This window comes from Bos javanicus, chromosome 23 (genome assembly GCF_032452875.1).
Source record: "Bos javanicus breed banteng chromosome 23, ARS-OSU_banteng_1.0, whole genome shotgun sequence".
Classification (NCBI taxonomy): Eukaryota; Metazoa; Chordata; class Mammalia; order Artiodactyla; family Bovidae; genus Bos; species Bos javanicus.
In genome coordinates, this window is record NC_083890.1 from 20,679,154 (window position 1) to 20,691,618 (window position 12,465).

General features: G+C 32.9%; 1 protein-coding gene across 3 annotated transcripts in view; it reads left to right on the plus strand.

Annotated features, from left to right (window-relative positions):
* The window catches only part of CD2AP (CD2 associated protein), an 86,388-nt gene that overhangs the window by 58,565 nt on the left and 15,358 nt on the right, over window positions 1-12,465 (plus strand). For all 3 annotated transcript variants that reach the window (XM_061398372.1, XM_061398374.1, XM_061398373.1), the window contains 6 exons: window positions 202-296; window positions 693-797; window positions 2,178-2,214; window positions 3,307-3,369; window positions 8,859-9,030; window positions 9,420-9,562. In XM_061398372.1, coding sequence (XP_061254356.1) covers window positions 202-296; window positions 693-797; window positions 2,178-2,214; window positions 3,307-3,369; window positions 8,859-9,030; window positions 9,420-9,562 — 615 coding nt within the window. The remainder of the gene's footprint in view (window positions 1-201; window positions 297-692; window positions 798-2,177; window positions 2,215-3,306; window positions 3,370-8,858; window positions 9,031-9,419; window positions 9,563-12,465) is intronic.

Sequence of the window (12,465 nt, forward strand, 5' to 3'; positions counted from 1 at the left end):
CAGGTAGGCACATAGTAACTGTTTGAATGAATGATTAATGAAACTTGTTATTTAATTCAGCATGAAGTAAATTGGCTAAAATTATTGAAACCATCTCTAAAAGCTTCTAGTATTCATTTCTTAAGACAAAATGGAGGCTTAATAAGTATTTGTTGAAAGAAGTAATTTATATGTAAACTTTATTTACGTTTTTCATTTTAGCTAAGGAATACTGTAGAACGCTATTTGCCTATGAAGGTACTAATGAAGATGAACTGACTTTTAAAGAGGGGGAGATAATACAGTTGATAAGTAAGGTAAGACACTTCGCAAGTTTTTCAGTGAGTAACTTAATGTATTCATAGAAATATTTTTTCAGTAGTCTTGCATTCACACTAGAAGGTAAACTATGAAAGACCTGGGACTTTGTCATATTTATTGTTGTGACCTGAGAACCTGGCATATAGTAAATGAGCAGAAAGGTTTTTTTTAAGCAAATGTTTATTGTCTATTGTTATAACTGATGTATTGGAAATTATTTTTACCCTCATATTGTGGGGAAATATATTTTTTTAGTAGGATCTCAAAGTCTGCTTTAGGTCTTTATTTTTTCTTTATAAAAATAATGGAATTCAGTGTTTTCTTATTTTGTTGCTAACTTTTTTTCTTATTTAGACATAACCATTATTTTTATTCTTCATTTTGTGGTTTAGGAGACTGGAGAAACTGGCTGGTGGAAGGGTGAACTGAATGGTAAAGAAGGAGTATTTCCAGACAATTTTGCTGTTCAGATAAATGAACTGGATAAGGACTTTCCTGTAAGCTTTTCTTTTTTAGTGATGATGATAAGTTAAAAAACCTTTTACCAGTGTTTCTTAAAAAAACAAGTTTTTACATAGTTACTGAGTAGTTTTCCAGGAATTTCAGATTTATATAATCAGGTAAAAATTATTTGAATTATGGTGAAACAAAACAGTGTATCACTTCTGTGTTTTGTTCCTGTTTTTCTTTTCCTTTGACTAAAAATTAACTTAGACTTTATTACTTTATTATGATTAAAAGAAAAAAGACTGGCTGTACTATTCAGACAAGTTAGCACTTGACTGTAAGTCATTATATTTAATTTTGTGGAAAATTTTTATTTTAAGGTACTGTTGGTTACTGTTACTCTGTCACTGCATTTCTGGGACAGTGAGAAGGCTTTATTTAGCCTCCTTACAGGATTTAATGTATTGATCTCACTTCTCACAATGAATACTGTGAGACTGAGTCAATGATCTTTTAGTTTTATACAGTTTGATCCCTCTTTTTTGCCTATGGAGGGATTAATGAATTTTTAAACAAGAGGAAAAGATTTACACAGAGAGCTGGCAAACCCCAGCAAGGCAGTAAGCCATATTTAATTTAAGCCAGTGCAGAAATCTCTAACCTTTGCAGTCTTTTATTTAAAGTAAATTACAAAAGGATAATGTATGAAAGCTTACACTGTCTGAGATTCTTCCTTTGCTAAATTTCATTCATTATTAATTCAACAGGCTTCAGGTGTGCTTTATTTTTACACACTTTATACTCTTGTTAATGAGCTCATTTTCTTTTTTTGGCTTTTTTTAGATGTTCATGGAGTATTGATTATCAGTTATTTTTAATTTGGAAAAACCAAATTCACAAACTTAGAAATGTGTTTCAAGTTTTTTAAGGCAAAAATGAATGAATGCTTCTAAAACCAAGAGAATTTTAATAAATTAAAAAATAGACCTTTGCCTTTTTGTTCTTTTTGAGAGTCCTGAATAATCAAAAGTGAAAGCTCTCTGTATTTATTAGGTATTCCTCTTCTTTTAAAATAAAGTATCTTTCTTTCCCTGCCAGGTAAAGAGAGGTAAAATGGTGCATAGGAATCTTAAAATAGGAGAGATAAAGAAGAATGTTTCTGCTCATCATTAAGCTTTTTTAAATTCATCTAAGTCAGTGATAATTTTTGAAATATTTGAATTTTGATCAAAGAGGCATTTGTTCTAATAGGATAAATTTTTTGTCTGTAATCTTTTGTGGAGTTGCTTGAATCTTACCATTTTATAATTTCTAGCAGGGATGGGGTAAGGAGAGGTATTTATGTAACTTAGATTATTTATGATCAGAATTTAACTATAAATATTTAATATGTAAGTGTTTTACTGTTTTCACAATTATTATTTTAATAGAAACCAAAGAAACCACCACCACCTGCTAAGGGTCCAAGTAAGTAAGAAACAGATTATTCAGTTTTCTGTTTTTTATAGTTTTAAGTTCTAAAATGATGAAATTGGGTCTTCTGTAAATCATTTATTTTTGGTAGCAAAAATTAAATGCTATGACACTATATATAATTTTTTAAAATCTATGAAAATTGAGTGTTCATGTGTATTAATATGTCAGTATTTTTTAAAAGTATAAACCATATAAAATTGGGATTTTGAAAATAATTTGGATATTTTATGACATTTTGAGTTAAGAAAATTGACTAAGCTTAAATCTTAAATATTTACCTAGCTGATAAGTTTTCAGATGCAATCCATTTTTCAGTGTCACAAACAAGTACTGATTTATTTATATATTCTTCAAAGAGTGTGATAATGCTTAAGCAATCTGGAAGAGTTTTGTTTTTCCTTTTTAAACAGTTGCATAAATGATGAGTACCTAGAAGTGTTTTCCAGAGTTAATGTTTTATAATCTGACTCTACTTTTTTAAATTCTAACCCATAATTTCTGATTTTTAAGATGTGCAGTCCAGTTTTTTTTTCCTTGAAAGATTTGCTTTTTTTTTGAGTAACACAAGTCCTTCCCTCCTCCATAATTTCAGCTTTATGTTTGCTAACCTTATCTCAGAGCAAGGATACCTTAAAGGTAATTTTCGATAGAAGCTGGCATTGGAGAGTTTTTAACCACTAGTCATACTGGGCTTTTAAAATTAATTAAAATTAAATAAAATGTAAAAGTTAATTCCATAGTTGCAGTAGCAGCATTTCAGGTCTCAGTCAGTGGTCAGTATTGGACCATACAAAAACAGAGTATTTCCATCAGTACAGGAAGTTCTCCTGAGCAGTGGTGTTGCAGAGGATGTGAACGCCTTCCCTTGATAGAGTAGGAGCTCAGCCATAGTGCTGTCCCTTACTCAAGGGGACAGTGGCAGGTTCAGGGTCAGATACAGAGTGATTGCAGTGTACTGCTCATTCTGGTAAACCGTGTTTTCATCTTACATTATTTTTTTAACTTTCGCTTTTAGTAGTATAATTATCTTTGTGCTCTAAAACTATCTTTTTTTTAAAGTATTAACTTTATTCCCCCTTTTAGTTTCAAAGCCTGAGCTGGTAGGTACCGAGAAGAAGTATTTTCCCACAAAGCATGAGGAAAAAGGTGAGGTGATTTCTTCCAGTATCAGAAAAATAATTATTATTTATCAGTGTAGAGAAAAATGTATCTCCACATTGAGTCACTGACACTGATTTTTAACAAGTGTTCATTATGTATTATGAAATTCTTGGAGTTTTCTGGAAGGAGTTTGTGCAGATCAATAGGAAATTAAGATTTTACTCAAACTGATACCAATTTACATTCATGAGAAAGTTATACCATCACTTCAGTAAGGATATAGCATTTAATCAGTTATTTCTAATAATGTGTGAGAAAACCAAATATTAAACAGTTATACTTATTATTTTCATAGTGTCCCAGTTGAAATATATTAAAAATTTTTTTCTTAGGTATAAGAGTGAGGTCTTAACCTAAAACATGGAAGTGATTTATTATGTATTGTTTGATTTTCACTGTGTATATTTATCATGTAAACTTGGAAAGGTATTCCAAAATATGTATTTTGTTTGAAAACGTCACATGTTTTGTTACTGTTAATACTTGCTTCTTGTACACAAGATCTGCAGTGGTGTATCTAGTAGAGTAGGTTATAGACACTTGCAAAGACTTGTCACTGTTGCAGAATACTTTGTATCTACTGCCAGTGTTGATTCTCCTTCCTGTTCTTGTCTCTTGCTTAAAGTGTTAATGTATTCTCTTAATGATTTCTCTTATTTCAGTCCCTAGTCTGGCTTCTATTTCACATTGTTACCAGATTAATTTTTTAAAGTTTTTTTTTTTTTTTTAATTTATTTAGAAGTTTCAGAACCACAGCAGAGTTGAGCAGAAAGCACAGAGTTCCCGCATCCTCCCTGCCCTAGGCACGCATGGCCTTCCCCTCCATCAGTGCACCCCACAGTGGTTCACTTGTTACAGGCAGTGCACCTCCACTCACAGCATCAGCCAAAGTCCATGGTTTACACTGGGGGGTCACCTCTGGCATTGGACAGCTTATGAGTTTGGACAAATGTATAACTGTGCTGTCAGACAGAATAGTCTCTCACCTCTCAAAAATTCCTGTGTTCTGTGCTTTTCGTCCCTCCCTTCCTCCAACCCCTGAGGCTGCCCATCTGTTAATTTTCTCCCTAGTTTTGTGGTTTTCAAAATGTCATATAGTTGGACTCATACACTACATAGCTTTTTCACATTGTCTTCACTTTGTAATATTCATTTAGGGTTTATCGATGTCCTTTCATGGCTTAATAGCTCAATTCTTTTCAGTGTTGATTAATATTCCAGTGTCTGGATGTACCACAGTTTATCCATTCACCTACTGAAGTTGGTTTCAGGTTTTGGCAGTTATGAACAATGCTGCTTTAAAACTTGTGCCATCTTTTTGTGTGTCCATAAGTTTTCAGTTCACCTGGGTAAATACCATGGGGTGTAATTGCTTGTTCATATGGTAAGAGCATGTTTAGTTTTGTAAGAAGTTGTTAAATTGTCTTTCGTGGCGTCTGCACCATTTTGCATTCCCACCAACAATGAATGAGAGTTCCTGTTGCTCCACATCCTGGTCTGTATTTAGTGTTGTTAGGAAATGATCCCAGATGACATTTTTGGTATTATCTTCTACTTTATTCACTAAATGTAGCAACCACACTCTTGACTCTGAATGTCATACACCTTCATAGCTTTATCTCTTTCTCACGGTCTGGGCTTACCATGGAAAGTTTTTATATCCTCAACTCTCCTCCTCCTTTTTTTACATTTGAGATTTTTAAATTTAGATGCAAAGATATTTCTTGATTAGTCTTGTGATATACCTATTGTTAGGTCCACATCTTGGATCAGTTTATTTTGGTACTTGGTTAAAATATCTGTCCTACATGAAAAACTCACCATACAAAGTTATATAGAATCATACACACACACACACACACACACACACACACACACATGTAAGAAGTTTGTTACTAAATTATTTTCATTATTTTATTTCTTTTGTAGTCCCCTTTATCAAGTAGGTAAGGGTTTTGTTAAAATAAGTTAGTGACTTTCTATATTTCCTGAAATCAATCAGTTGATCTTATAAACAAAATGGGAGGTAACACATTTTTATTACTTTTATTTTTTCAAAATCCTTTTCATGAGGAAGTGACAGGGACTGAATTTGCCCTCTTGAGTTAGACGACTAGGAAGCTGCGTAAAATACATTTAACGGTGGTTTCAGACATTGGACAACAGGTAAAACATAGGGCTGTTATCACTGAGAGAAGTTATCACTGAAACCAATGAGGCAAACCCTAAAGTTACCCCCAGCGTATTATCTAGAAGCAGTTTTCAGGCAGCAGAAAGAAAATGGATTTACTTATGTGTGAATGGAGTCCCTGAGGAAATGAGAGAGAGAAGGGACAGGAAAAAAAAATGTGAAGAAATAATGGTTGAAAAATCTTTAGATTTGAAAGAAACTTGAAGCCCACAAATCCAAGCTGCTCAGTGAACTCCAAGCAGAAAAAACAGAAAGGATATCACCTCAAGACACATCATAATAAGTTCTGTGAAAAGCAGTGATAAAGAGAAAAACCTAAGGCCTGAAAGAAAATAACTGACAACCTTGAATTCTCTACTTAGCAAAATTACTTTTCAGGCAGTGGAGGCAAAATTAAAACTTGGAGATAAAATCTGAGAGAATACTTTGCCAGTAGACCTGTATGTACCACACAGGGACGGTTTAAAGAGGTTCTTTTTGGCAGAAGGAAAATGATCCTGTGTTGTCATTTGGATGTACACAGAGTAATGAAGAATGCCAGAAGTGGTAATTATGTAAATGAATAAAAAAGACCTTTTCCCCCCTTATCCCTAAATGTTACCAAAACCACCAAAACTCTTCTTTGAAAAAATTTTCAAGCTTACTATGAAGTGTTGATTTCAAAGTTTAGGTGTACAAATGTAAGAAATTTTTAAATAAGTGAAATAAGACAATTACAACAAGGAAAGCAATTCTTAATATTTTGAAAATGTTCTCCTCAACCTGGTATGACTTTAATCTGGTGCAAGAAATAAGAAGAATGTCAGTGCTTTGCCTATTAACTAGCATTCAGGGAGAGCCAATATCAGTTCAGAGGGTCTGACTATTATAGACATAGATTACATTATTTCTTTAAAAAAATAAACATAAGTTTATCTCTCTTTCTTGTTCCAGAGTCAACAGAGCTTTTTCAAACCATAGCTAGGCTAGGTCCACTTGGAGGAACCTTAGCCTTCTGACAGGAGATACAATGTATTCTTCCAGTGTGTGTTCCTTACTTTTATCTCTCTCTTGATTGCCATTTCACAGAGCATGTCCTTTGAAAAACCCTGCCTTATTGATAAGGATAAAAGTGGAGCTACTAGAAAACCTGAAACAGATCACCATCTTACCTTTGACTCTTAGGTGACTCCCCATTATTTCATGGGGCACTTTCCCATATCATAAGAATGGAGCTTAAATCCTCCCTGTCCAAGACTCCGCACGGGTTGTCTCAAACCTGCTTTGCAGCATCATTCTCACTGTTTTCTCAGAGGTGCTGTGCTCATCATACGTGTTGTCCCTCAGGATAGTAATGATCCCAACACTTAGGAGCACATGCTTTTCTCCTGCTTTGGGGGAAGACTTTCCTGGACATACCTTTCAGTAGCCTGCTTCATTCTTACCTGAGTAGGAAAAAGTTACTCAAATTCATTACTCAGCAAGGAAATGTAATTTTATTTAAACCAAAGTAAGATTCTCATCAACATGAGTGAATTTTTTTACAATGGACTTAGCAACAGCAGCACCAATACTAAATGTTGGTGAAGATCCAGATTATCAAAACCCTAATACATTGTAGGTGGGAATGTAAGTCGTTATGTCTACCCTTGAGAACTAAAGTTGACCCTGTTGCCCAGCACTTTTATTTCTAATTATATACTCACAGGAAATGTGTGTTCCATATGTACACCAAAAGACTCAAAGTTTATCGTAGCATCATTTACATTGACCCTCAGTTGGAAAGAGTACAAAATGTCTATCAGTAGTTGAATGGATAAATAAATTGAAGTAATGCATGTGCCAGGATACAGTATAGCATGTGTGTGCATTAGTCATTCAGTTGTGTCTGACTCTGCGACCCCTTGAACTGTATCCTGCCAGGCTCCTCTGTCCATGGGATTCTTCAGGCAAGAATATATAGCATAGCACAAATGAATACAATAGAGTTTCACACAGCAGCATATTATGATCTCATTGGTGTAAACTTTAAATATTCAGAAGTGATCTGTCGTGTTAGAAGACACCTTTGGATTGGTGCATTGAGGTGGTGATTGGAAAGAGGCATGAAGAGAAGGAATTAATGTGGTTAAGGCTTAGTTCTTGGCTGGAGCAGTGGTTACTCAGATGTGTTCCTGTGATGATAGCTCCTTGAACTTTGTACTTAGACTTCTGAAAATACATCACATTCCAGTTTGAGTCACTTCAAACTGGATAAATACGGGGTTTTGTTTTGTTTTTTTCCCTAAACTTTTCTAAAATGTTAGGAAAGTAGAATCAATTAAGGATATACTTCCTAGTTTTTGCAGAGTACTGTGTTACTGTGTTTTTCTCTAAAGCATTTCCAAGTGACCACTGATAAAATATGGAACAAGAACTTACAAGTATGTCATTATGTATATAACTATGCCTTTTTGGTGACAAAATTTTTATTAACATGACATGGTACTGTTCTTAATTTTTTTTTCCCCCAGTATATTTTATTAACTATCTCATAAAATTATTCAGTAAAATGGTACTAATAAAATTCCTAATATAATGATAAAAATTATAAATATAAGCCTGTCATTTTCTTACCTGCAACTAATCAATGTAGCCTCAGTTTTTCAAAAGAAATTTTTTGTCATCATGATTATTTTTAAATAAATTAATTAAATGGCACTAGAGTTTGTACTCATTTTTAGTTCCCTATACTTCAGTTTTAGAAAGTAGACTGGATTTAAGTCTAGATAATGTTGTTTTCTGCTTAGAGTAAATTATACATGATTATATTGGAGTAGAATACCAACCCTAAGAGCAAAGGATAGTGGGAAGACAGTAAGAAGCAGGCATTATTTGTTAATCAGAAGATTATCAGTGCTCCCCCTTCCTACCAGGGTAGAGTTTTTTTAAAATGATAGTTAAGTTTAAAGTGGCTCAGACAGTAAAGAATCTGCCTGCAATGCAGGCTACCCAGGTTTGATCCTTGAATTGGGAAGACCCCTGGAGAAGGGATGGGAATGGCTCCCCACTTGCATGTTCTTGCCTGGAGAATCCCATGGACAGAGGAGCCTGGAGGACGGCAGTCCATGGGGTCCCAAAGAGTCCTACATGACTGAGCGACTAACACTTCATAAATAATTTAAAGTTAAATTATAACTTTAAAACAGATGAAACTGTACACATACACGAAGTGTCTCTTTTTGTTTCACACCTTTCTAGTCTGACATTAGCTTTAAAAATAGTTCTGATTGTTAGTAACTTTCTAAATATTTTTAAATAATAGAAAAATCAGATGAAAAATCAGTGCTGGAACAGAAACCTTCTAAACCAGCTGCTCCACTAGTCCCACCCAAGAAGCCTGTTCCACCCACCAAAGCCAATAATATATTGAGGTCTGGAGCAGTGTACCCAAAGCGCCCTGAAAAACCGGTTCCTCCACCTCCTCCTGTAGCCAAGTAGGTTTTATCTAACTTTAAATTAGTTTATTGATTTACTTGGTTTTGACATAATTTTGGCTCTACTGTTTTTTTAATTGTAAAAGTTATTTTTAAAGTCCTTGCTTTTCATCTTTTTCGTATAGACTGTAATCTGTGTTAAATGTTATTAATCTTATGTTCACTCTAGGCAGATACACTTATGTTAAACTGTTTTATTTACATTTCTTATTTTATTAGGATAGGTCTTAGGGTAGAGGTTTATGTTTATGGAAATAATTTTATAGACGAATAAGAAAAATCAGTGTTATACTGTAACATCTTTAGTGTCATTAAATCACAATGTTAAAAAGATGGTCATGCTTCAGATACAAATGATTTTTGCATGTGTTTGATTTTTCTCATTTCAGGATTAATGGAGATGTTTCTACCAGCTCATCAAAATTTGAAGCTGAGCCAGTATCAAAACCAAAGCTAGATTCTGAACAGTTACCACTTAGACCAAAATCAGTAGACCTAGATTCATTTACAGTTAGAAGCTCTAAAGAAACAGGTAAGTTAACATGTGGAAAGATGGTGTATAAAAAATAAAAGTGCAAATACAGTTTTCAGAAACTACTGAAAATAAGATTTGTGTGTGGATATAATGGAAATTAATTAAAACTTGTTTAAAATCTCTCAAGCCAAAAAGAAAATGAAACTGAAAGAATATAAATGGACAAAATATTTCTGGTTCACATAAGCTTTGTCACTGGTCAGAGAACTGAGATGGATATTAAAAGATCAGCCATTTATCGTTCTGTCCCTCTAGTGGAACGACCATACCACCTAACTTGGGCAGATATGAATGAACTAGAGTTTCAGTGCCATGCTAGATTATATTTAAGAAGAATATTTTTCTGTTCCTACTGAAATCTCCAAATACTGTTGTTTCCAGTTCTGAAAAATAAGACTTTTCATGACTCTCTCTCTGTATATATACATAGCAAGGTTTACATCTTTAGCTAAATATTATTCCTTCAGTTTTATCACTAATTTTTTAGCCCATTAATCTTCTTTGTCTCCTGGTGTTTTATACTTCTTGGTTATAAAATGAAATACTGAGAGGTCATTTTCCTTTTTCTTTTTGCATCAGAGAAGTCTAGATAAAGTCTAGATAAAGGTCTCACTGTTAGGAAAAGCATCACACAGTCCTTACTTTGTGGTAATGGTTGTTTTTTAGCAGTTTGCATTTGTTCTTTAGTTTTTTAACATTTTAAACACATTTTCTCATACATATTCTTATGTTAACACTGACTTTAAGAGGCAGAGACCATTTTTCCCTATTTTGCATCTAAACAAAGTAAGTTACAGTTACAGCAAATGTTCAAGATCACATAAACCAGAAGAGAACTCTTTAAATCCCCTTTAAGTTCTCTGGTATTTCCTAAAAAAATTTTTTTTTTTAATGTCTTAATGTATTTTTTAGCTTCAAGTTAACATTTCTTTACAGTTAAACTTGAAGGCCAGTTACACTAAAATTTTTTTTATCACTATTGTAAAATGTGCTTCCTTTCTTATTTTTAAGGTGATTGTATTTTTCTTCCTTCTTTTTAGTTTGGGAGTACAAAAGCTCTGACTTTAGCATAGCCGCCTATAGTTTTTTAATTGGAATGTTTTATAGGTGTTTCATCATATATTTAGATCCTGCCTGATCTGGATGAAGTCATATTTATCAATAATTTCTGGAAATTGAGAGGTTGATTGTATTTTAGAGACATTCACTCAAATATATTCAGTATATTTTTGGTAAAAAATTGTTCTTATTTACTGGTAGTTAAATAAAAACAAAAATCATCTTTCTGTTTTTTAAAAAAAATCCTTTAATTTAAAAAAAATTGAGGTTAGTAGTAAATATAATTCTATTAGTTCTTACTATTTTCTGTTTGATTTTAAATGTAGCTAGAAATATGTTTTCAATAGTAAAGAAAAAATTAAACACAGACTCTGGATATCAAAAATCCATTGGTATTATCTTTTGAATTTCCACAGTTTTCTGCAGTCTTTTATCACAGAAGTTCTGGATTTTGATTAAAAAGTCTCTTTGGTAGCTGAAAGTGTAATATTTAGAGTTTTTTGGGTTTTTTTTCCCCTGCCTGTATTTTTTGTTACTTGTATCATTCTTTAACATTTGCTCTATTTAGTTTCCTCATAGTCTTGGAAATTATCAAAAATTTTTGTAGATTAAAACAAATTTTTCACTTTTCCCCCCAAACCTCATCTATATATAATTACTAGCAAGCTTTATTTCCTTGACATGTGTGACTACTGGTGATTGAAAAGTTCTGTTTTTTTCCTTTGTTTCTTGGTCCCATTTCTTGTCTTATATCCATAACCATTATTTATTCTTCATTAAAAATTAGAGGCTTTGTGGAACAGGGTTTGAAATGTTCTGATTTCTAGTTAGCTTTTTTGTTGAAATGAATAATTTAGAGGTGCTAAGACTATACATGGTCAAAAAACTAACAGTTAACTTCCAAGCTGCAGTCTTTGTATCTTCCACTGTCACACTGCCTTTGATGTATTGCAGTTACTCACTGTGAAGTTCAGAAAATATAGATTTTGGAAATTGAGTTCATATTAAGTAGCAAATACTTACTGAGCAGGTGTGTATTCACAGTAGTGTTTTGGGCACAAGTAGGATGCTAAGATAAAAGGCATTGCTGCTGACCTCAAGTAGCTTGTGTTTCAAGCCTCACATCAGAGGCTTTTTATTTCCTTTTTTTTTAAAATTAGAATATTATGTTCTTAGTACTTGTAGTATAAAATGTACCTGGTACTTGTTTTACCTCTTCTTTGAGATGTTGGCACCTTAAAAAAATAAACAGAACTGTGCTTGTTACCAGATACAGCCTCAAATTTGGCCTTGCGTTGAGGTATGATTTAATTTACATACATGGGTTGGTGTGAGGTTTAAAATTTTTTAAATAACATGAAACTAGCCCTTTAACATAAGTTCCAGAAAGTTTAAAACATACATGAAAGTCTCCTTAGAATTTATTTTGTAAAATAATAATTTGAGGTGAAATGATATAGTAGAATTTGCTGTTAAAAAATGTGGGTTTTAAATTATTAGTTGGTAGGTAATTGACGTGTTTCTTCAGTTTTCTCACTTATCTAACAATTGAATGATCCCTTAAATCTCTGATGTACCTACTCTTGTCTGTTAAGGATATAAATTCCTTTCCCTACTCTCTGATTTGATTTCCTTATATATAAAGCCATATATAAACATATGTATATAAATATTGAGTCTGACTTTTGTTCATATAAGAAAAATTCCTAGAATACTTAATTTGTTTCAGTTTGTTAAAACGTTTCTTCATAAATATTCTCGTATGATACAAGATAGCATTGTACATTGCAGAGCTGTCAAAGCATGCTTTCTTTTTTTTCTTTTCTTTTCTCTTTTTCCAA